Raw genomic sequence first — 26,046 nt, 5'->3', positions numbered from 1 at the left:
GCTGCACCTATTCCAATAAGACACACTGGAAATATGCTTTATTTTATGAGACGCTTCAACCAAAATCCAATAGTTGCCAATGCTAAGTTCTCATCATAGATTTATAAGCATGGCAGTTACATAATCCGCAGATAATTCCAGTGGAATATAAGTATATTTTGTCCCTTTGTGTTCTCAGTTAAAAAGCTTAACCAGATATTTCAACCTGTTTTTAGTATAGAGTTCTATGGCTTATTTTATTGGATATCAGATTGCAGCGAAAACCGTATTTATAAACTGAGGCGTGTAAAACGAAAGCAGACATTCTATATTTTCAGACCTTATTGCCATTCATGAAGCAAACTCAGGAGACATAAAAAAATATATTACTTTGCTAGGAAGTGAGGTCAATGCCAGTATGCTGCAATAAGCCGAAGTCTTTAACGTTTCACTAAGAAATATATTTCACAGTGTTGGGGATATCAAGTTTTATTTTGCCTGCAATCTAACTTGAAACAAGTGAAGGTGATCAGAGGATGTAGTGAGTTTTCTTTGGAAATGCTGAAACGTCTGGCTTGTGGTACAGACAGGTCCCATAGTTTCAAGGTATAAACCTGAGTCTTCTTATCCTAGCAGGAAACTAGGATGCCTAAGCAGGTCAGCAGGTGCTTTCCATTACCCAAGACCCATAAGTTGGGTTCCAGAGATTTTTGGATTTGTTCTTTAGTTTGTGGGGCATTTGGGGTTTTGTCTCTGATGTTGAGTTTGGGTTTGATTGGGCCCATGAACTGTCTGAAGGTTCATCAACACATTGTAGACCGGGAGCTCGGAGGTTCCAGTTCACCAGATTTTCAACCCGTAACTCCTCAGGAAAATCACCTAGCTTATGCTCCATGGTCTGTGTGTCCAGCATAACTGGGAGTGCAGGGTTGCCCAAAAGAGGTGCCATTCCGTTACAGCTGGTTGGCCGCATTATTGTACTGCCTTCGTCTTCTAGGGCTGGACAGCTTTCTACAGGGAGATCAGTATTGATGACATCAGGATCCTGAAAGAAATGATAGCACAAGAGACTTTTTATTCTCTACAGAAATGTATAGATTGGGTTATGCATGTAATGAGTAGCTAAGTTACTGATTACATTTTTACATATACTGTATATTGTAAAACTCCAGACAGATATATAGAATTGGAGACAAACAATATAGACCAGTTTGTGGTGGCACTGACACTGAGAGAACTTAAAGTGATTGTAAAGTCTAGTTTTTTTAATACAAAATTATAAACATGTTATTCTTACCACCTCTGTGCAGTGGATTTGCACAGAGCAGCCCAGATCCTCCTCTTCTCGGGTGCCTCTTCGGCTCTCCCGGCCCCTCCCTCCGGTTGGGTGCCCCTACAGCAAGCAGCTTGCTATGGGGGCACCCAAGCCGAGTCACATTTCCTGAGTCTATACAGATACAGAGCTGCGGCCCAGCCCGCCCCCTTTCTATTATGGATTACTGCCCTGCTATACTGAATAAACTCAGATTTTTTGTGACAACTCCTACCTGTGTGCAGTAGATAATCCGTTCCAATATGGTTGAGAAGTTTGGTCGGTGATCTGGTGTGTGCTGCCAACACTGCGTCATTATCCGATATCTAAAACATAAAGTGAGAGTAGGGTCATCGTTATCAGTAACATACAACATTTTAACAGGACTTTTCCATTTCGGCAGATGATTTTACCACAATTCTAAATTCTATTAAAACCAAATCTGTAACCCTAAAGAGATGTTTTGTTTTCCTTCCTCACCCAGGCTATGCTGTGGGTGCTTATAGTCAAGCCTCGTACACACGACCGAGTTTCTCGGCAAAAAACAGCAAGAAACTTGCTGGGAGATATTTTTTGACGAGGAAACCGGTCGTGTGTACATTTTCGTAGAGGAAACTGTCGAGAAACTCGACGAGCCAAAAAGAGAGCAAGTTCTCTATTTCCTTGACGGGAATGGAGAAACTTGCCTTGTTGAGTTCCTTGACAGCCTAACAAGGAACTCGACGAGGAAAACAATGTATTTTGCCCGTCGAGTTCCTCGGTCGTGTGTACGAGGCTTTAGGGTAGGAGGCCTGGGATCCTGCAGTATACCCTCTACATACACAGGGGGACCACTAACTATTATGTCTTGTGTCTAGACAATGGATTCTCTGTAGTCTCTAATGGTATTAAACCCCATCAATGTTTCTGGTAGCTGGAGACCAAGTAATCAAGGCTGTTTGGGCTTTAGGTTACATGAAGAAGCTCAAATCAACTTTTCTAAAATTCAGGACAAGCAAGAGACACTTCTGCTTGTCCAGCAATGCAATTTGTTAATGTTGGCATGAACCCCATTGTGTGCAATTTAATGATAGGTTTGCTATAAAGTGAACCTGTCACTACAGTAAAAATATTAAGACAAGCACCCTATAAAACACACTTTCAGTTGTGATGTATACTTGAGCTCCGTGACACAGCAAAAGCAGGATATGCCCGATGTGCGTAATGCACACACTGACTGGTAAGGCTACATTGTTTGGCACAGTAAGGCTGCAATGATGGTGAGGGGGGCTTTAATGATGGTGAGGGGGGCTTTAATGATGGTGAGGGGAACTGCAATGAGGGCACAGTAAGGTGGCAGTGATGGTGAGGGAGGCTGCAATGAGGGCACAGTGAGGCGGCAGTGATGGTGAGGCTGCAATGAGGGCACGGTAAGGCTGCAATAATGGTGGGGCGGCATTGTTGGGCACGGTGAGGCGGCAATCATGGGCACGGGTTGGGGGACTTTCAGTTTTTTTTTGGCAGAGGGGGGGGGGGGTTGAAAATACGGGCCTGGATATGGAACATCTTGAATGCATATTATGTTACATTTTTTAGGAGATTATCAGAAGAGAAGGTGGCTCTGCTGTCCTGCTTATGACCGCAGAGAAAAAAAATCGAACACACTTAAACGTTTGCAGACTGAACACTTACACTGGTCCTGGGCAGTTTTTGGGAGGATCCATCCGTCCACCACTTGTTACAAACTCCAGCACCTCCTGATTGGTTTTACATGGGTAAGGCATATATCCTAATGAGAAGAGCTCCCAAAGTAGTACACCAAAGGACCTAAAACAGCAAACAAATGTCTCACTTCTGCAAGTCATATTGTATTATATATCACAAAGAAAGATATAGTGCTAAAGGACTTTTGAGTTACCCAGACACTAAAACCATTAGTATAAAGAATTAAACAGTTTTATTAGCATAACTTAAAAAAATGATAAATGGAATCAAACTACTCCAACCGCCATCCATTCAAATGTTTCTTAATGTCCACCACTACACCCAGCACTGTTAGGACTCTGTCAACTTGTACTAACATACTGTATACGGTTATTCATGATTTGACTTGTCGGGCTAATGTTGCGCCCATTGTTCTTGTTAATTGCATTCTCACAATAAACAAACCACAATAAATAAAAAAATAAACATATAGGTGCTTCCTGATACGATTAATACCTAAATCATAGGTAAAGAGAAAACCCCCCAAGGTGGGACTTTAAAGGTGACAACTCAAATTCAAAACCAATGTATCAATTAATGTTTTTAATAATTTTTGTATAAATTGTCTAATAAATTTTGTATATTATTACTTCTTTTGAATTTGAGTTGTTACCTTTAAAGTCCCACCTTGGGGGGTTTTCTCTTTTCCATTTTAATTAGGGATGTTGGTAACATATATGTCTCTTTTTTTTATATTGTTTTATAAATCATAGGCATCCCATCCAGCACCCTGTACATGTAGCTCTATGTTCCAGGCAATTTCTTTGTGATTTCATAATGAAACTATGTGATATAGGATGGGGAGATGGCGAAGGTACTGAATTTATTCTTCTCCTCAGTCTTCACAAGGGAATCGGGGGGCTTCAGAACCTAAAAGTGCAGTGTTTATCCTCATGACACATCTCAGGAAGCATCAATAGTTTCAAAAAACTATTAGATAAGCATCTGAACGACCACAAGATACAGTGATATACAATGTAATACTGACATATAATCACACACATAGGTTGAACTTGTGTCTTTTTTCAACCTCACCTACTATGTAACTATGAGATGTGGTACCTTTCTATTTTTTGTTCATAATCTATTACCATTTTGATTTAAGATGTATATAGTCAGGAATGATTAGAAGCTCTACTAGGTGTTTAACTTTATGTGTGATCCCACTGCAGAGATTCCCCTTCACTTCTTGCCCCAGAGACAATGGGGTTGAGTTACTAAAGGCAAATAGACTGTGCACTCTGCAAGTGCAGTTGCTTCAGAGCTCAATAAATGAGGAAAGCTATGCGGACTTCCATCATCCATGCAAAAATTCATTTTTTTTCCCATTTTCCTTTGGGTATTTTTTGTAAAGTAAAGAGTTACCTCATTTTCTAAAGCTCTGGAGCAAGTGAACTTTGAGGCCCCGTACACACGTCCGAGAAACTTGACGGGCAAAACACATTGTTTTGCTCGTTGAGTTCCTTGTGAAGCCGCCGAGGATCTCGGCGAGCCAAGTTTCCTCATTGACTAACGAGGAAATAGAGAACATGTCGGCCAAAAGTGTACACACGGCCAGTTTCCTCGGCAGAATACGGCTCCGATCGAGTTTCTGGCTGAATTCTGCCGAGAAACTCTGTCGTGTGTACGGGGCCTCAGAGTGCAACTGCACTTGCAAATACACAGTCTATTTGCCTTTAGTAAGCCAACCTTAATGTTCTAACTAGGACAGAAAGTGAGGAGACTCCTCTCTAACAGGGACACAAAGGGGGTTATTTACTAAAGGCAAATCCACTTTGCACTACAAGTGCAAACTACAAGTGCAAAGTGCACTTGGAAATGCAGTCGCTGTAAACCCGAGGGGGACATGCACGGAAAATAAAAAACAGCATTTTGGCTTGCACATAATTGGATAATAAAATCAGCAGAGCTTCCCCTCATTTCAGATCTACCCCTCAGATTTAAAGCGACTGCACTTCCAAGTGCACTTTCAGTGCAATTTCAAGAGCACTTTGCACTTGTAGTCTGCACTTTTAGTGCAAAGTGGATTTTCCTTTTGTAAATAACCCCCAATACGTTTTTGCAAAGTGAAAATTGATTAGATGTTTCATCAGCATTTCTTGGTATCTCTGTCTTATTGGAGAGTTCCAAATTGTTAAAATTTTCTCCATTTTCTATCTCAGGATATGATTTTATTCAGAGTCTTATATCATAAAAGCCAACATGTTTCAGGTGTTTTAAAGGGTTTCCCTTTATCATAGCTTGGTACTGTTCAACAAGGTGGGAGAGATTTACTAAAGCTGTTGCACTCAGAATTTGGTACAGCTATGCATAATAAATCATTTCTAACTTAACCGCTTGCTCACCGCCCTATAGACGATATACGTCTACAAGGCGGTTGCTTAACTCTGGGAGGACGCCCATGGGGCGCGCACACAAAAATGTCCGTGACCGCCGGGTCTGGAGGACCCGGCGCATCACGGATCACGGTAAATCGCCGCTGTTAGCGGCGGTTTACCACGTGATCGCTCCGTTCCTCCCTCCCCTCTCTGTACCAAACGGTACAGTGTGAGAGAGGAGAGGGGAGAGAGCGGATGCAGCACGAGTGCTGTGTCCTGAATCTGTGACAAATGTATTCACAGATCCAGCCATCCATCCATCCCTACATGTCAGCTATCACTGTGCAATACACAATACCCTGTGTAATACTCTGCAATACCCCACAATATTCTGCAATACCCCACAATACTCTGCAATACCTCACAATACTCTGCAATACCCCACAATACCCTGCAACGTCGCCTATGGGGATTTTTAAGTAGCGAAGTTTGGCGCCATTCCACGAGCGTGTGCAATTTTGAAGGGTGACATGTTGGGTATCTATTTACTTGGCGTAACTTCATCTTTCACATTATGCAAAAGAATGAAGAAGAAATACTAAATTTGCTAAATTGTATAACAGAAACAAAGAAAATTTCATTTTTTTTACAGAATTTTCAGTCTTTTTTTCTCTTATAGAGCAAAAAATAAAAAACACAACGATGATTAAATACCACCAAAAGAAAGCTCTATTTGTGTGACAAAAAGGACGAAAATCTCATTTGGGTACAATGTTCTATGACTAAGTAATTGTCATTCAAACTGTGAGAGCACCGAAAGCTGAAAATTGGTCTGGTTATTAAGTGGGTTTACGTGCCTGGTGGTCAAGTGGTTAAAGGGTCACTAAAGGAAAAAAAAATGTTTGCTGAAATGACTGTTTACAGGGTATAGAGACATACCCTGATTCCTTTTAAAAACGATTAAAAATAGATAAAAATCAGAGTCATAGAGAGTGATGGTTAGGAAAACAAAACTAGAATCTCCCAGTACTGTGGTGATCAGGAAACAGACAACCAGGAAGTGTCCAGAACAGAGCAGAATTACAGCAACATCAGAGCAAAAACGAACAATGAGGACATGAAACCAGGACTGCAGTAAGGTAAAGGAAGCTATTTAGCTAAAAAAAAAAATTCCTTTAGTGACCCTTTAAGCTTGTTCAATTAAAGTGGTTCTAAAGTCTTCAGTTTTTTTGCCTTAATGCACTTTATGCATTAGGGTGAAAACCTTTCTGTGCTGCAAAATCTCCCCCCACCCCCCCCTAATACTTACCTGAGCCCGATCCGATCCAGCAATGTGCACGAGAGCAGTGGTGCTCACTCTGTCTCCCTCCTTCCTGGGCAGATTGATAATCAAATGCTGTGCTGAGGGGCAGCGCTAAGATGCCTGCTCTGTGTCATTAAGCGTAGACAGGGCAGCTTGGTAGCAGGAATGGACGTGTGCCCCCATGAAAAGGGTTTCTATGGGGGCAATGGGTGGGAGGTGGGAGCCTGGAGCACCGGAGGGAGACCCCGCAAGAAGAAGAGGATCAGGGCTGCTCTGTGCAAAATCATTGCACAAAGTAGGTAAGTATAGCATGTTCGTTATTTTAATAATAATAAAAAAAGAAAAAAAAGTGTTACTAAAGCCAGTAATATGTAATCAGTTAATCCGCCGCCCCCCAGTGCCCACAGCTTATAAATCTTCTTTTTACATTAAAATACTGCCACTATATACCTTTTTGGCTGTTCTGTATACCACGGTCACATGATAAACTGCATGGTCTTCCTGGGGGCTGAGTGTTTAGGTAGGAGGGGATTTCCCCTATAGCCTGTGTCCTCATGCTGTTATGGGAGGCGGATCATTGATGAATTAAGATGTGACATCCCACCCACTGTGTTCTTTTTTAGTTATCGGGCATGGAAGAGGAGGGAGGGACTGGGCTGTCATTTAGAAACTGTATGCACGCCCAAATGTGTGATGTCAATATCATGTGACCTGAAATCCTCAGCTTAACAAGGAAATGTTCTCTCCAGCAATAGAGACCAAACTGAGCATGTGCAGCAGTACTAACTACCCTGACTGTGTCCATACAGGATCAAAGAGCCTTTTTACATAATACAGAGGAATTAAGTTCTACAGTGAGTATAAAAAGCGTGATATTCTGCATATACAGACAGGTTTTACTGTTGTGGGTTTAGTAATGCTTTAATGTCGCTTTAAGCTTTGACAATAAAACCTGGAAGTGGATTGGTTTCTATGCAGAGCTGCACCAGATTTCGCAAGTTCCAGTTTTAGTAAATAACCCACAGTGTGTCTTAGGTTGCTAGAACTGGAGGAATCCTGATGGGTATTAGTATGATTACTGAAGATGCCAGTTAAGAGTGGACGTAAACCCACTCTCATCATTTCTAAATGACTTCCATAGTGCTGATCTATAGGGATATACATTACTCCTGCATGTACCCTTACCTGTACCTGTACCAAATATCTCCCCTTTAGCTGTTTGGAGGCCTGCAATACTTCGGATTCTATGGGCGGGTCTGTTGTCCAGGGCTCAGTGGGTGGAGTTGTGATGTCAGTAGACTCCCCGCCCACCTCTATACTGCCCTTGGCCAGGCATCGATATTTCTTAGGCCTCGTACACACGTCCGAGGAACTCGACGGGCAAAACACATCGTTTTGCTCGTCGAGTTCCTTGTGAAGCCGCCGAGGATCTTGGCGAGCCGAAATTTCCCATTGAACAACGAGGAAATAGAGAACATGTTCTCTATTTCCTCGCCGAGATCCTCGTCGGCTTCCTCGGTCGAAAGTGTACACCCGCCCGGGTTTCTGGGCAGAATACAGCTCCGATCGAGTTTCTGGCTGAATTCTGCCGAGAAACTCGGTCGTGTGTACGGGGCCTTACACTGAACTTCTGCTGGTCTCGTGGATTATGCCCCATGATCACTAACATCCAGTCAAAACCCAGGAAAGTCACCACATGACTTCAGGATGCCCAATCATGCTGAGGCGTGGATCAGCCAATCCTGGGAGAGCTGGAGAAGAAAGGAGGGAGATGTGAAGTACACAGAAGGCCTCTCTCACTCTTGTGCATGAGATAAGGAAATCACCCATCACTCACAGCAAGGGGGAAGAATGGACACCTATTTCTCTGTGTCTGTTTTTATCTTACTGAAGAAAGATAAGAGGATTGCTCAGATATGGATTAACTCTTCGTGGCAAGACTGGGCACAGATGAAATGACATCCTCTGCTGTAACAGAAATTAGTCTTAATAAAAAAAATGGGGGTTTATATCCACTTTAAGCCCTAACCAAGAATCTGGAGAGATCATATCAACTACCTCCCAGAGTCCCTCCTATTCCATTAGTCCAGTACACACTACCAAGCAAGTACCTCCATTAGGTACTGATATTTTATTACAAAGCAAAAACCGGGAACAACTACAAAAAATAAGAAAATCTGACAATTCCCAAGATTACCAGGAGTCAGTCTTGGAAGTGAAGACTCCTTCTAGGAAAGCCTCGGGAGGCATCCACTTCACAGGCAGCATGGCTCTCCCTCCCTTTCGATAGTAACTTGCTCTGAAAGAAACAATACACATTTTATTTACATTCAAGATTCATGTTCAGATATCATACTGCCCTGTGTATACCTGGATAACAACATCCTTTAGTACAAGCCCTGCCTTTAACATTCTGCAATTAACAGCTACTACTAGAATACATTATTTGAGGCAGAAAGCTATTCCTTAAAGGGTCACTAAAGGAATTTTTTTTTTTGCTGAAATGACTGTTTACAGGGTATAGAGACATAATAGTTAACTGATTCATTTTAAAAATGATTAAAAATAGATAAAAATCAATCATATAATGTGCCTGCAGTTTAGTTTCGTTTTTGCTGTTGTTTCCTGGTTCTCTGATGTACAGAGCCAGAGAGCCAATAGATGGCAGTGAAGGTTTTGCAAAACGAAACTGGATTGGTGCTGAGGGGTTTTAGACACACCTCCTTGATTAGTCACCACAGTGAGAAATCTCCCAGTACTGTGGTGATCAGGAAACAGACAACCAGGAAGTGTCCAGAACAGAGAGGATTTACAACAACATCAAAGCAAAAACGAACAATGAGGACATGAAACCAGGACTGCAGTAAGGTAAAGGAAGCTATTTAGCTAAAAAAAAAAAAAAAATCCTTTAGTAATCCTTTAACATATTAGATCAACAAACAAGAGAAAAGAGGTTTTCATGTTTTTTAGGTTATAGCGAGTTTTCCTTTTCTTAACTTCCATAGCTAACAAATACCTTCCTACAGCTGACATGGTGAAATTATCCTCAAATATCCATAGTAAAATTAAACTTTGTGGTTTGGTGCTGCTCCCTGTTCACCCTGCTGCCCTAGACACAGACCAGCAAGTGCTGTTATAGTAAATGCAGCCATGCCCTTGGTTTATAGAATTCAGCGACTACAGGGGAGGCATGCTACCTCCACCATGCTTATGTACTTACTTTCAGAATTATTGAGTACGCCACACCACCTTGTGATACAAAAGCCCATGGCTGCCAAAAAACAGGAGTTCTGAGGGTCCCCTTGTCCTTGCTTGCTATTATGCTTCATTATCCTTAAACTAGGGCTGTGGAAATTAAAGATTAATTTCTCGATTAATCGTTAATTTTTTTGATCGATCAAAATTCTTTTGATCGGTACTAGTGGTGCAACGGATCGTAAATGATCCATGATCCGAACGGGTCACCATATGTGGATCGGCACACGTGTGCTCCGCTGCTGCCTCGGCCATAGGAAAGGCTGCGGCTTCGGCCTAGCTCCCAGACCGCCGGTGGTGGCCTAGGTGAGCCTAGAGTGGTGCGCTGACGTCATCACCCGGCCTCAACTGCTCGTGTTCGGCCGGCTTCTCTGGTAAGACTAAGCAAGCACTAATCTTCCTATACAGTGGGGGAGATGTGGACCATATTACAGTGGGGAGATGTCTGTGGATATTACAGTGGGGGAGATGTCTGTGGATATTACAGTGGAGGAGATGTCTGTGGATATTACAGTGGGGGAGATTTCTGTGGATATTACAGTGGGGGAGATGTCTGTGGATATTACAGTGGGGGGAGATGTCTGTGGATATTACAGTGGGGGGAGATGTCTGTGGATATTACAGTGGGGGAGATGTCTGTGGATATTACAGTGGGGGAGATGTCTGTGGATATTACAGTGGGGGAGATGTCTGTGGATATTACAGTGGGGGAGATGTCTGTGGATATTACAGTGGGGAGATGTCTGTTGATATTACAGTGGGGAAGATGTCTGTGGATATCACAGTGGGGGAGATGTCTGGATATTACAGTGGGGAGATGTCTGTGGATATTACAGTGGGGAGATGTCTGTGGATATTACAGTGGGGGAGATGTCTGTGGATATTACAGTGGGGGAGATGTCTGTGGATATTACAGTGGGGACAATATATGGCGGTGATCCGAAAAATGTACGTGCATTATAATTAATCGAATTTAGTTGATTAATCAATAAAAATAAATAAATCGATTAATCGAACATGACATTTTTTATCAGTAACAGCCCTACTTTAAACATGTTTATCATTCATCGTGGCATGTTCATTGTGTAGATATTTTGTGTAATAATTATATTCACAAAAATTATACATTTAAATACATAGACCCAGGTTTACTTATTTACATTTTTTACAACCTAATTTTTTGATGGGAAACTATGATCATTTTCGATGAAGTTTATAAGATTTTCATCTGTTGGGTGAGAGGACTAAAAAGAACTAGAAGCCCTGAGATCCAGCACAGACCCTTTTCCTTGGCTTTTTATGAATTAGCCTCAATTATAATAGAATTTTAATTCTTACCTGTAGATGTCCCGAGCCATTCCAAAGTCACCTATTTTAGCCACACGTCCGCTGCTGGTATGGGTCAGAAGGCAATTTCTGGCTGCAATATCCCTAGTGGAAATCATGCATTGTAAATATGGATTTGGTATTAGTTTACCCTGATATTGGTAAGCAATAATAGTAGTACATGTTAAATCACTACCAAGTTTGGGTGCAAAGCATTATGGGAAAGAAGGCAGAGGTGGTAGCTATAATAGACATAATGATTGTTTATACTGATCATCAGTATCAATCTGGCTAGAGCTACATAGATAATTGTTAGTAGCTCATACCGAACATTACAATCACTACTGGTTAATTTCCAGGAGTAGTAATTGTAACGGAACCCCAAATTTGACAGGGGTTAAAGCCGTTTAAGATATTCCATTCCCGAACCCAAGACAGCTATCGATGCTCGACAGTCAGGCAAATGAACCCCAATAACGAGACACACAGCTCTGTTTGAGGTTCCACACGAATAGCCCCTTTATTGAGAAAATCAGGCTCTTATATACAGTTAGGATCCTGCAGTAACCAAAATGAACAATGACCCAACTCCACCCACATCATCACACAATGGTTCCTAACAAGCTCCAATACACATCTTTTCGTAGACATTCTGGCTCAAGCTCTGACATAATTTACATGAGCTAATTAACTACAGCTGATGTCTCAGACACATGACCTTTAGACTGTCTGTTAACTTGCAATACACATTTATCACAGGACTCCTTCGCACAATACAGTGTCAATTAGCACAAGACACAATGACAGATCCTCAGAAGCCATCCTAGATTCATTTACATCACAACAGACAATAGAATGCAATCACAGCAAGCTTTATAGTACACTACAGCCAACACACAATATATATATATATAATATATACAATTAAATCTGACTAGCCCAGACCATAGTGGGATTCTCATTCACCCTGTGCCCCTATTAGAGACACAGGGTGATCTACACATAAGAGGCATTAGGGAGCTTCTGGGTCCCACGGGCCCTTCCGTTACAGTAATCAATCACAAATCAAAGGGAACAAATAGCCTCCTATGGTGCAAGCTACACAAGTGATATGTTGCAGCAATTAATCTCACACAATTGCATAATTTCCTATTGTGAAGCTAATCATATCCTACACATTCTAATTGTCCAATCCCAATCAGCTTCTAAGCAGTGCAAGGGCTTACCAGATATGATGGATTGTTTAGGTTTGTCCTCTTAATAAATATATTTTGTTACTCTAAAAAAGATTGTACACAGAATGTCGGATCAGATTGTGCAGTGTATGGCTACTTTGACATTGGGGCCGGAGGGCGTTAGTGGTAAAGCGGCGCTACTTTAAGCCCTGCTTTACCGTAGTTTTAGCAGCGCTTTTCGGACGCTAGCGGGGTGCTTTTAACCCCGCTAGCGGCTGAAAAGGGGTTCAAAGCGCCCACAAATCGCAACTGTCTAAGCACTTTGCAGGTGCTTCAGCAGCGCTGGCCATTGATTTAAATGGCAGGGGCGTTTTAAGAGCAGGATTTTCACAGCTCCCGCAACACCCCAAAGATGCTGCTTGCAGGACTTTTTTTATTGTCCTGCAAGCGCACCGCCCCATATGAAAGCTCTCACACCGGGGCTGCAGGGGAGGCGTTTTTCAGGCATGAAAAACGCCCCAGTGTAAAAGTGGCCTTAGGGCAGCTTATAATACCTGCTCTGGATATTGACTATAGGCTGCTCTATGTGCTAATTGCTTAAGATACCAAAAGGACAATGTCCAAGACTGTCATTGGGGGAGTTTAAGGCTATATTCACACCTAGGCGATTTAAAATGTGGGAGAAATAGTTGTAATTCTGCCCGCGATTGCAAATCACAGCAAAAAGCGGAAGGTGTTTGCGATACCATTACTTCTTAATGGCACCCCAATTGCGCTGCAATTTTGCCGCTATTGTCGTGCAAAGGAAGCTCTTTTTTGCGCAACAAGCGTTACGCGTTGCTATTTGCCGTGATTGCAGTGTGATTTGGAAGTGGCATTAAGAAGCAATAACATCGCAAATGCTTCCCACGTTTTGCCACGATTTGTATTTGCGGGCAGAATCGCAAAGAACCCGCCTAACAATTAAAATTGCCTAGGTGTGAATGGGGCCTTACTAAAAGTGGCGCACATAGAATCAACTTCTAACTTTAGCTTGTTCAATTAAGCTTTGACAATAAAACCTAGAAGCTGATTGGTTTCTATACACAAGTGCACCAAATTCTGCATACACCAGTTTTAGGCTACTTTCACACTGAGGCGCTTTGTAGGCACTATAGAGCTAAAAATAGCACCCGCAAAGCGCCCTGAAAGAGCCTCTCCTTTCAGAGGGCTTTCACACTAGAGTGGTGCGCTGGCAGGATGCTCAAAAAGGTCCAAATAGCCGCATCTTTGAGGCGCTGTAGGAGCGGTGTGTACACCGCTCCTAAAGCGCACCTGCCAATTAAAATCAATGGGCAGCGCCGCCAAACCGCTGGCAAAGCAGCGCTTTGCGGGCGGTTTTAACACCCTTTTAGGCTGCTAGGGGGGGTTAAAAGCACCACGCTAGCGGCGGAATAGCATCGCAAAAACACTTTACTGCTGACGGCTTGACTCCTCAGTGTGAAAGTAGCCTTAGTGACTCTCCCCCATTGTTTATTACCAACCAATCAAATGTAAACAAGCCCTGGAAAATTTTAATTGATCAGTTATAGTTCAGCACTGAAGGAGACTCTATTCCCATCTTCTAATAAACAAATGATTCTATTCTCTTTTTCTTGGCATGCTATGAAATATAGGATTTTTTTAATTTTATTGTTAGCTTTTAAAAATTTACATTTTTGTGGTTTCTATTAGTTAAGTGCTAATGTGTCATTTCTGTAATCCAGAATGTTCAGGACCTACCTGTGTATGAAGTGGTTATCCTCCAGGTACTTACAGCCACAGGCAATATCTCTGGCCATGTTGAGCAGGTCTGACATTGTTAAAGTTGATGGTTGGTTCTAGGCAGAGGCAAAATTCAATGTTGCTTAATATGTAATATCGATAACATGTATAGATGTGAAAACCATTTTAATATAATCATATTGTATTAAGAGCACCTACAGTACAATGCTGCATACACACAATCAGAATTTCCGATGGCATAAAATCCGATGGAATTTTCCGTCGGAATTCCGATGAAGCTGACTTCCATCAGTCTTGCATACACACTGTCAGACTAAATTCCGACCGTTCAAAACGCGGTGACGTAAAACACTATGACGAGCCGAGAAAAATGAATTTCAATGCTTCCGAGCATGCGTCGACTTGATTCTGAGCACGAGTGGGTTTTTTCTCCGTTGGAATTGCACACAGACGGAAAAAAATAAAACAGGTTCTATTTCTAAACACTGATGGAAAAAAGTCAGATGGGGCCCACACACGATCAGTGTGTGTGATCCCTGGTGTTTCTGCCAGTCCCTCTGCTTTCCTAATTTAAAACTGACCACACTAAACAGGAGAACACATTGTGGTCAGTTCTCTAGCTGTGTTGGGAACTCAGCCTGCTCTCCTCCAATGATCAGACTTGTCCTGACCCCCCCACCCTCTGCACAGCTATTCATTGGGAAGTTCAGTGTACTACTGTTTCTACTCCCCAGCTCTTATGCAGCTGGGAACAGGGGGGATGTGATCACTTATAAAAAATGGAAAAAAGGTATTTATAATGTTTTTTTTATATCTATACATATTTTTGCCTTTCATTTCTATTCTAAACCGAATGGATTTTTTACAGTATAAGGTGATCATTTAAAATCACTTTAATAAAAACAAATAAACTCTAGACATTTTGGGGCAGATCCACAAAGATCTGCCCCGGCGCAGTGTATCTGAGATACGCTACGCCGCCGTAACTTACTTTTTTTGTTTAGAATCCTGGACGAATTTGCGCCATAAGTTACGGCGGCGTAGTGTATCTCTCGCGGCGTAAAGACGCCTAATTCAAATCGGCGAGTAGGGGGGCGTGTTTCATTTAAATGAAGCACGTCCCCGCGCCGAACGAACTGCGCATCGCCGTCCCTAAATTTCCCGCCGTGCATTGAGCTAAATGACGTCGCAAGGACGTAATTTTTTTGGACGTGGACCTAACTTACGTCCATCCCGATTCACGGACGACTTACGCAAACAAAAAAAAAAATTCAAAATAAACGCGGTAACGACGGCCATACTTAACATGGCAGGTTTAACTATACGCCACAAAACAGCAGCTTTAACTATACGCCGGAAAAAGCCGACTAGAGACGACGTAAAAAAATGCGACGGCCGCTCGTACGTTCGTGGATCGTCGGAAATAGCTAATTTGCATACTCGACGCGGAAAACGATGGGAACTCCACCCAGCGGACGCCGAAGTATTGCATCTAAGATCCGAAGGCGTACGAAGCAGTACGCCTGTCGGATCTAACCCAGATGCCATTGTATCTTGGTTTGAGGATTCAAACCATAGATACAACGCGGGAAATTTGAAGGTACGCCAGCGTACTCTCTTTGTGGATCTGCCCCTTTCTGTTTTGGTAGATATTATTATATAGGATTTATAAAGAACCAGCAGTTTTCACAGTGATTTACAAAATCGAAGGAGTCATTACAGTCACAACAAGAGAGTTAGGAGGGCTCTGTTTGTAAGAGCTTACAATCTAATGGAAGGGCAAGTAATACATAGGATGTAGGCATCAGTTGTTTAAGTAAAATTCACTTGCTCGGTAGAGGAAAGACAAGCTTCCCTGAAGAGATGTGTTTCCAGGCATTGCCTAAAGGTGGACAAAGTAGAAAATACCCATACAGGTTGTGTTAGGGAGTTTCAGAGAATGGGAGAGGCTCTGGAGAAGTCCTGGATGTGAGCATTGAAAGAGGTGACAAAGGGGATAGAGAGTTAGTTTTCCAGTAATGCTCTTGTCTACTGGCCTGATCCTCATGCCGCGTAACAACGACCATTTTTCAGCATGAAAAAAACGTTGTTTTTCAGCATCTCGAAAAAACTTTGTTTTTTCCAACTTCATCATTAAAATGGCGTTGCCCATACACGATCGTTTAAAAAAAATGCTCAAGCAAAGCGCGGTGACGTACAACACGTACGACGGCACTATAAAGGGGAAGTTCCATGCGGATGACACCACCCTTGGGGCTGCTTTAGTTAATTTCGTGTTAGTAAAAGACGATTCGCGCTTTTCTATCTGTTACAGCGTGATGAATGTGCTTACTCTATTACGAACGGTAGTTTTACCAGAACAAGCGCTCCCGTCTCATAACTTGTTTCTGAGCATGCGCGGGTTTTTAACATCGTTTTAGCCCACACGCGATAATTGTTTACAACCCGAAAAACGACATTGTTTAAAAAGTCAATAAAAAATGCAGCATGTTCGAAAAAAAAAAAATTGTTGTTTTTCAGAACCCGAAAAATGATGTGAAGCCCACACATGATCATTTTAAATGATATTTTTTAAAAACGTTTTTTTCATGCCGAAAAATGATCGTGTGTACGCGGCATCAGTGCAGACCCACCAAAACACCCAGTAGTTTCAGGCATAGGCATGTGTACGGGGTGTACCAGGTGTGCCTGGGCACACCCTAATTCCCCCTATTTGGAACCCTGATATTTCACCACAGCCCCCTAAAAGGCCTCCTAAAAAAAATTTAAAAAACAAAAACAAAATTGTAATTTTTTTTTTAAATAATTAAATTAAAAAACGACGGACACCTTCCACTGCCCTACTGATTCCAATCTCTGGCCTACTGACACTGTCCACTGTTATACCAAGGACCCCTTTGTCGGGTTTACTATCACAATAGTTACAGTATACCACTGCAGACATAGAAATCACAGCTCCATCCACAGACATGCCTTATCTTTCAACAAACATAAACCTCTATCAAATTTTACTCACCACCAATGGACGATTTTGGCGCAGGAAGGTTTTCATGTCTCCACCAGACATAAGCTCCAGCAGGATAAAGCGGGGAAGAGTCTGCAGGCTGACTCCTATACAACGCACTATATTCTGGTGGTTGAATTTGCTGTACACAGGGAACAGATAACAGGGGATTAATTAAAGTATAGCTAAAGGCAAAACATATTTTTTTGTTATAGTTTTATGTGAGTGCCGAGGGATTAGAACGCTTGTCAATGTTTATTGCTGTCTGTAGCCCCCCGTTAAGAAGATTCACCCTCTAAATTTGTCCTGTTTAACATTATCATTTAAAGTAAAAGAAAATCTCAACATTCTGGGTTATCCCCAGAAAAGTAATAGAGGGTAAATCTTCCAATTGGGATACCTGGGGGTCCTTTAATTATGTATTTTAGACCAGTTCTGTAGTCCTTAGCTTTAAAGATAAGCTCCAGGAAACAAAACAAAAAAAACCCTTGCAGTGGGGTTGGGCACATTGAAAAGGTAAATGCTCATTTTGCCTGGGGTACCAAGTAAAATGATTTTTACTGAAGTTTAGGCATGGCAATTTCTACATTATGGACCACTGCAAGTACATATGTGTCATACCTAGCCAATCCCAATGGAGGCTGGAAAATCACTGTATTAGGCACCACTAGTCCAACAATCTCCACTAGCTTACAGGTCCCATGCCGAGCAACAGCCCTGCTGCTTTGTAAATGCAATGGAGTTGCTCACTTGGCACGGGCACCATTCAAGGAACACTTTGCATTTTCCCAAAATGAACAAGGTGGAGAGGTGGGCAATGACATCACAATCTCCACCTTTTTCAATCAAAAGAACATGTTACATTCTTTGAGAAAATATAAAGTGTTCTTTGACTGAGGCCCAGGGCTGGACTGGGACAAAAATTCGGCTCTGGACTTCATCCAGACTGGCCCACTTTGACATGTCTCTCCTATGGTGGCCGAACAACTCCCGCACCCCCCCCCGGCCACCCAAGCCCCCTCTCCCACTTCACTAGCCACTATCCGTTCTACTTTATTAGAGTAGAACGGTTGGTACTGGTACTCTTATAGGCAGTACCAGTGGGAAAGCTAGACATTATTTCACCTGGGGGGCAAAGAATCAGTTCGGTGCCCCCCCCCATGGGACAAGATTAGGCAGAAGTGAGAAACTCCCAGGCCATAGCTGTTGAGTCAGCTGTCTGTCCCCCCTGCTCCTCTGGTCCTTCCCCGGATTCTCTGTTCCCCCCAGGTGAGCGCTGCGGGGAGGGAGAGGACGTGAGCTCTGCTGGGAGGGAGAGACAGAGGGGGGGAGGGGGGCGGCGGTCCGCTGTCACTGAAGCCGGCCCACTGAGCCATCGGCCCACCGGGAAACTCCCTGTAGTCCCAATGGCCAGTCCATCCCTGATGAGGCCTATGCCAAGTGGTGACCTCCTGTGTTCACAATGCAGCAGGGCAGCTGGTTGGTATGAAAGCTAGCAGAGATCACTGGCTACTGCGATTTCCGGCTTCCACAGTGATCTCACATGTATTACAATACATACTTACTTTGGACCAAGCTGGACCAATGTAACAACTGCCATACCTAAACTTTAGCTTTAACCCATCCCTCATTCCCCCCTGCAGCCAGCACCCAGCTCTTCTCTCTGATGTTCTGGGTTTTTGATGGGCCCTCAGCATCCTCACTTAAATGCAGGACTGTGGATCCTGCATTGTACCTGAGGATTTCTCAGCTGTGACTTCTGGGTGGCTCGCCAAAAGAAAGAGGCATTGGGGGACCGGTTGCATGGAATTAAAACCCCTGAGGAGCACAGAATGAGGTAACTGAAAATGATTTTTGCTGGAACCCTAGGAAAAAATAACCAAAAAAGCCTTGCAGGGGGTGGGGCCACTACAAGGGAATATTTCTTTTAGTTCCCCAGAGCTGGACTTTAACCACTTAAGGACCGCCGCACGACTATATACTTCGACAGAATGGCAAGGCTGGGCACATAGACGTATATATATGCGACCTTTTTAAGAGCCCAGCCGACCCGGTCCGAAGCTCTGTGACCACGGGCGCGAAACCCGCGGACCCGATTGCAGCGGGTGTCCCGCGATCGGGTCACAGAAGCTGAATAACGGGGAGAGGTAAGTGTAAACACACCTTCCCCGTTCTTCTCTGTGGCAGTGTCAGTGATCGTCTGTTCCCTGATATAGGGAATGACGATCACTGACATCACATGTCCAGCCCCGCCCCACTACAGTAAGAAACACACATTAGGTCACACTTAAACCCTACAGCGCCCCCTAGTGGTTAACCCCTTCACTGCCAGTGTAATTTTCACAGTAAACAGTGCATTTTTATAGCACTTTTCGTTGTGAAAATTACAACGGTCCCAAAAATGTGTCAAAAGTGTCCGATGTGTCCGCCATAATGTCGCAGCCATTAGTAGTAAAAAAAAAAATATTAAATATAAAAATGCCATAAAACTATCCCCTATTTTGTAAACGCTATAAATTTTGCGCAAACCAATCGATAAACGCTCATTGCGATTTTTTTTACCAAAAATAGGTAGAAGAATACGTATCGGCCTAAACTGAGGAAAAATTTTTTTTTTAGATCTTTTTTGGGGATATTTATTATAGCAAAAAGTAAAAAATATTGTTTTTTTTTCAAAATTGTCGCTCTATTTTTGTTTATAGCACAAAAAATAAAAACCGCAGAGGTGATCAAATACCACCAAAAGAAAGCTCTATTTGTGGGAAAAAAAGGACGCCAATTTTGATTTAGAGCCACGTCACACGACCGCACAATTGTCAGTTAAAGCGACGCAGTGTCGAATCGCAAAAAGGGGCAAGGTCCTTAACCTGCATAATGGTCCGGGTCTTAACCGGTTAATAGAAAAGATGGTGTCACCCTCACCCCCCTCCTTCCCAGCTATGCAGTGTAGCAAGGGTGGCTGAATTCTGATGGGTAACCACCAACCTGGAAAAAATCTCAGTAATTTTAAGCCAAACAAAATGATGACAAATAACAGAAAACATCAAAAGTAAAATTGAGTTAGTCCAACCTTTTGTGAGTATTACATTTAGTAAAAATCCAAGGCAACCAGCTTTCTTAAATATATAGCAATCCAGCCAGCAAAAGGTTGATAAAAATCTAGTCAGACCAATCAGACTGCATAGATTACTGGGGGAGATTTACTAAAACGGAAGCACTCAGAATCTGGCGCAGCTGTGAATGGTAGCCAATCAGCTTCTAACTTTAGCTTGTTCAGTTAAGCTTTGACAATAAAACCTGGAAGCTGATTGGTTTTTATGCAGAGCTGCACCAGATTATGCACACTCCAGTTTTAGTGACCCCCCCCCCCACTGTGCTTTTCTGTAATGAGCTGTGACAGTGTGAAGATTTCTGTTACAGTGAAGGGTAGATGTAGTTCATTAAACAGGCACAAGATGGCACTACAATTTCACTATTAGTCTATAATACAGGGCAGGCTGTGCAATGTGAACATGCAGTAATAGTATTACTGTACCTGATTATAAGCGCTTCCATTAGAAAGTCCATCTCATCCTGCTCAGAGCAGATTTCGGGGAGAGTCTGTAGTAGATAAAGTTGGAGAAAATGTGTGAAATCGTGGTAACACAAATTGTGACTTTTCAAGGTATTGGAGTATAAATCACTATAAGGCTGGGCTCACACCTGTGTGAATTGGATGCACTCCCTAGGAACACATTTTACCCAGTGATCGCCCCTGATGTTAACCCCTTCCCTGCCAGTGTCATCAGTACAGTGAGAGTACATATTTTTTAGCACTGATCACTGTATTGGTGTCACTGGTCCCCAAAAGTGCCACTTGGTGTCCGATTTGTCTGCCGCAATTGTCGCAGTCCCGCTAAATAACAATTCCATAGAAATCCAAATTCCATATCCCATAATTGTCGCAGTCCCGCTAAATAACAATTCCATAGGAATCAAAATTCCATATACCATAGTTTATAGATGCTATAACTTTTATGCAAACCAAAAACATATAGCAGAATACATATTGGCCTAAATTAAAGTAGATGTAAACCCACTCTCATCCTTTCTAAACTACTGCCATAGTGCTGATCTATAAGGATATAGATGCCTCCTGCATGTATCCTTACCTGTCAAATGTCTCCCCTCTGTCTGTTATAAGAACTGAAAAACTGCAGATTCTGTGGGTGGGTCTGTTGTCTGGAGCTCGGTGGGTGGAGTCGTGGTGTCAGTAGACTCCCCGCCCTCCTCTACACTCCCCTTGTCAACATGCATTTTTTCCTATGTATTTCTTACACTGAATTATGCTATAATCTTTAACATCCAGTCAAAATCCAGAAAAGTAAGCACATGACTTCAGAAAAGGAGTGGGGGTGGGAATTACAAAATAATGCCTGTCTCCAAGCTAGTGCATGAGATATGTAAATAACCTGTCACTCACAGCAAAGGGGCGGAACAGACTAAGGTTTTTCTCTGTTAGTTCGTTTTATTTCACTGAACAATAAAAGAGGATTGCTCAGAGCTGGATTAACTCTGTGTGGCAGGACTGGGTACAGATGATAGGAAATCTTATACTGTACATCCACTTTAATGAAGAAATTAGATTTTTTTGATTTTTTATTGGATGTGTTTTATAGCAGAAAGTAAAAAATGATTTTTTTTTCAAAATTGTCAGTTTGTTTTATTTATTATGCAATAAATAAAAATTGCAGAGATGATCTAATACCACCAAAATAAATCTCTATTTCAGGGATAAAAGAACATCAATTTTATTTGGGTACAGTGTCGCAGGACCGTTTCAGTTAAAGTAACGCTGTGCCGTATCACAAAAAATGGCCTGGTCATGAAGGGGGTAAACATTCTGTAGCTGAAGAGGTTAAAGAGGTAGTCAGAATGCCACCTTTACAAAATGATGAGATAATAACAAGATCATTGGTGTCATTCATGTGGGCAGGTGCAGTCTACTTTTTCCACTGCAGGTGGTGCTCTGGCACAGCAGCACTGCAGTTGGAGAGGAAGTAAGGAGGAACACAGTTCCTCTATGGTTTCCTGGGTCACTGGGAAAACATCCAATTGGATGCTGCTGCCTCATGTGACCCTGTCAACCATCTTAAGTCAGGCAGAGCCTAATTAAGGCCATGGCTCCCAAGTTTGGCATGCATTTGCGAGTTGGTAAAGAAAGGATAGGTACCTCACCTGGTAGGGACCGTACTAGTGGCAAGGAAAGGTTCATGATGAGGAGGGACAAATTAGGGCCCACAACTTCTCTGGACAACTGCCTGTTGGGCACAGGAGGGCCAGTCTGCATTCTCCCTCTCTCTTCAGATGCTGACAGGTCAGCTACATTCGGCTTCTTACATGCTGTTGGAACTGTGAGTGTTCTCGGTTGGGTTTAGGGTGACCACGTGTCCCGAATTGCCCGGGACAGTCCCCCATTTTGCTGGTCTGTCCCGGGCACCCTAATTCCAGTACAATACAGTGTCCCAGAATGAAACTGACACAGCCACCCCCCAAGTCAAACTAATGCCCCCAAAAAAGGCTGCCACATCACCGCTTTACTCACTGACAGTAATTGTCCTGGCCGGGAATGCCTGGAGGAGCACAGTCCCCGCCCCCTGCTTGTGATTGGACAAATCATAAATCCCACCTCTTGTGTCCAATCACTGTGGTGTGATTAGTTTCACCACAATCTGATTTTTGGGAAGGGGAGTGTCCCTGAATGGTAGTTTGGAAATGTGGGCACCCTAGTTGGATTGCCTTCCAAATACAAGCTCTTTCATTGCACTGGGACTGAGTGTGTTATTCCACTGCACCTCACTGCACCCCTCCTACATGCAGCTGGCTCTGTCAAGTGGAATTGAGTCAAAACTATGCAGCCCCTATTAAATGGGAGGTCAGTCAGCCAAAGCTCAAGAAACCCCAAGCAACCTCTGGAGGAATCCTTGGATGAGTTGAATACTTCTTTAACCACTTCCCGACGGCCGTGCGACTTTATACGGCCGCAGGGTGGTTGTAAATCTCTGAGCGGCCGTCTTTTTACGGCCTCCGCTCCTCCCGGCCACTGGGGGGGCGAGCGCGCGTGCCCGCCGCATCACTGAGATGCCGATGCGCGTGCCTGGCGGCCGCCGATGTCCGCCAGCCACCCGCGATCGGCGGGTACAGAGACAAGGACATGGATCTGTGTGTGTAAACACACATATCCACGTCCTGTCAGGGAGAGAGGAGACCAATCTGTGTCCCTTGTACATAGGGACACATATGGGTCACCTCCCTCAGTCAGTCCCCTTCCCCCACATTTAGTAACACTATGCAGGGTACACATTTAACCCCTCCCTCACCCCCTAGTGTTAACCCTTTCAATGCCAGTCACATTTATACAGTAATTAGTGCATATTTATAGCACTGATCGCAGTATAAATGTGAATGGTGCCAAAAATGTGTCAAAAGTGTTCGATGTGTCCGCCATAATGTCGCAGTCCCAATAAAAATCGCAGATCGCCGCCATTACTAGTAAAAAAATAAAAATAAAAATAATAGTTCTGTCCCTTATTTTGTAGGCGCTATAACTTTTGCGCAAACCAGTCGCTTATTGCGATTTTTTTTTTTTTTTACCAAAATATGTAGAATATGTATCGGGCTAGACTGAGAAAAAAAAAAAAAAAAGAAAATTGGGCTATTTATTATAGCAACAAGTAAAAAATATAGAATTTTTTGTATTTTTTAAATTATGTCTGACACAGTAGGAAGCTGCCTCATGACTGGAGCCACACCACTGCTTTCACACAGAGCATAGCATCCGGATCCTCAGCGGTCTGATGCACCCCCTGCACAGTATTCCAATCAACAGTGCTGCTCTGTATCAGCCTGCTGTGCTCAGTGTGAGTAGTACAAAATGTGAGACTTTAAATGACCTTTATGGCTGATTTCACATACAGCCATCACCTGAATTCTCAACTCTACTACGTGTAGGGTGACCAGGTGTCCCGGATTGCCCGGGACAGTCCCACATTTTGAAGTTCTGTCCCGGGTCCCGGGCACCTTCATTCCAGGACAATACAGTGTCCCGGAAAGAAAATGACACAGCCACCCGATAAGAGAGCGGGGCTGGGAAGCCGGCATACCCTAGCAACTGATGAGTCTTCAGCTGTCAACGGGCTTTCCTGCTGACAGCTAAATAAAAAATAAAGCTGCCAGTAAAAAAAAATACGGCGTGGGGTCCCCCTCCCCTAGTCCATTCCAGACCCTTGGGGTCCTTTGGGGGCTTCCAGATTCTGATACCCTCCCTGCCTGCATGCCACCACAACCACCAGCCAGGGTAAAATGGGGACGTGATGCTTTGGGGTGGTGGGGTAGAGCCCGTGGGTGCTGATATGGACTGGGGGGGGGGGGGTTTTGTTTGCTTTTTCTTTTTTTCAATAGCCGGGTGCCAGCAAGTGCAACCGTGAGTCAATTTAAATGTGATTTGACTCTTTTTTTGTTTTCTTAAGAAATTTCATTTTTGCTGCAGCATGTTCTATACATGGTACACATGCCCCACTTTACAGGCAGACTAAGGGGACCCCCCAGGCACTATATTTAGAGGAATTGTTCATTTTTTTTGTTGCACTTTAAGAATAATTAGAATCACTGCTCCTGAAAAACTTTAAAATTGGCAAATTTTTGTGGGGGAGGGAGGGTGTCCCTGAATGGCAGTTTGGAAATGTGGCCACCCTAACTACGTGTCAACTGCAACATTCTGCATTCATTCACTTAGGATCTGTGATAGAGAGTCGTGTCACTAAAATTGTCACTTGATCATACAGCTTTGTTGGCTCAAAGTTTGAAACGGTTAATAATGGATAAAAGAATTTCTGAGCTCATAAAGAAAGAGCGACTATGCTTTGTGCTATAATCAGGCATATAGGAAGTCACATGTTTGCATAGTGTTCTACAACTATCAATTTAATTTCCTATCCAATTTGTTCTTCAGTATAAAGCAGCCATTAGGAAACAAGATCTGATGATCATTACTGAATTATGTGCTCAACAGAGATGACAGTCAGAAATGTCAGTTCATTTGACCTCCCCTGTAATGGCCTCATTATTACTTTACAGACCAGTTAAGTATCACATGATAGCGGTTATAGACAAAGGGAGCTGAGATAAGTGCCACATGATGCGAAAAGGTCACCAATGTCTATGGAACTGTCCAGCCTGTCCCTATTATTTCTCTCTCTGTGACTTCTTCCATTGGTATTAGGCAGATTTGCACCATGTGCAATGTGTGTAGCATGCGCTAACATGCATCAAATGCAATAGAGTTGTCTTTTTTAATGTGCTCCATTGATATGAAGTTTTTCTGTGTAGTTTAATGAGCTTCATTAATATACACTTCTTGTCCACAGCAGAAGCCAAAATACTTGTTTTCCTTACCGAGTGCTGCAGTGTGCTGTGATGTGTTTTAGTGTGCTGCATTTATAGGTTGCATGTTCCATTTTCACCCAGCGCACATCAATGCAGCATGTTGGTGTCAACTGGGTTTATTGGTAACAATGGATTTCAGCCTGCCATTACATTGAGCCTGCATGTACGTGGTTGTGGTGTTACATGGGTTTGTGCAATTCGGCAACCTATTTTGCTGATGAATGTGCATTACAGTGGTGCGACGCCAGAAATAAATGCATCTTGGGCTATTGTAACGCAATGCACAATAACACAAGTGCACTAAAATATTGCAATAGTGTGAAAGCTGGGTATAGCATTAGTACAATTGTGAGTTGAGAGCTCATTCTCAAAAACGTAAAGATATGGATAAAGTAATGCCAAATATCAGGCACCAAGAAGTGATGTTTGCAACCCCAGCTCAA

The 26,046-nt window shown here is 42.9% G+C and overlaps 1 protein-coding gene across 1 annotated transcript in view; it reads right to left on the bottom strand.

Moving 5' to 3' along the window:
* Nucleotides 1-452: 452 nt before the first annotated feature.
* LTK (leukocyte receptor tyrosine kinase) overlaps nt 453-26,046 on the bottom strand; it is a 292,808-nt gene continuing 267,214 nt past the window's right edge. Inside the window, exons 22-29 of the mRNA XM_040331968.1 lie at nt 20,715-20,779; nt 17,192-17,321; nt 14,173-14,270; nt 11,249-11,341; nt 8,853-8,954; nt 2,963-3,097; nt 1,527-1,617; nt 453-1,024 (exon numbers count right to left, since the gene is read on the bottom strand). Of these exons, the coding sequence (XP_040187902.1) occupies nt 638-1,024; nt 1,527-1,617; nt 2,963-3,097; nt 8,853-8,954; nt 11,249-11,341; nt 14,173-14,270; nt 17,192-17,321; nt 20,715-20,779 (1,101 nt within the window). The 3' untranslated portion in view covers nt 453-637. The remainder of the gene's footprint in view (nt 1,025-1,526; nt 1,618-2,962; nt 3,098-8,852; nt 8,955-11,248; nt 11,342-14,172; nt 14,271-17,191; nt 17,322-20,714; nt 20,780-26,046) is intronic.

Source organism: Rana temporaria, chromosome 13, assembly GCF_905171775.1.
Source record: "Rana temporaria chromosome 13, aRanTem1.1, whole genome shotgun sequence".
NCBI classification, from domain to species: Eukaryota; Metazoa; Chordata; class Amphibia; order Anura; family Ranidae; genus Rana; species Rana temporaria.
Note: the sequence above shows the minus strand (reverse complement) of the source record. Positions and strands in the feature narration are given on the sequence as shown.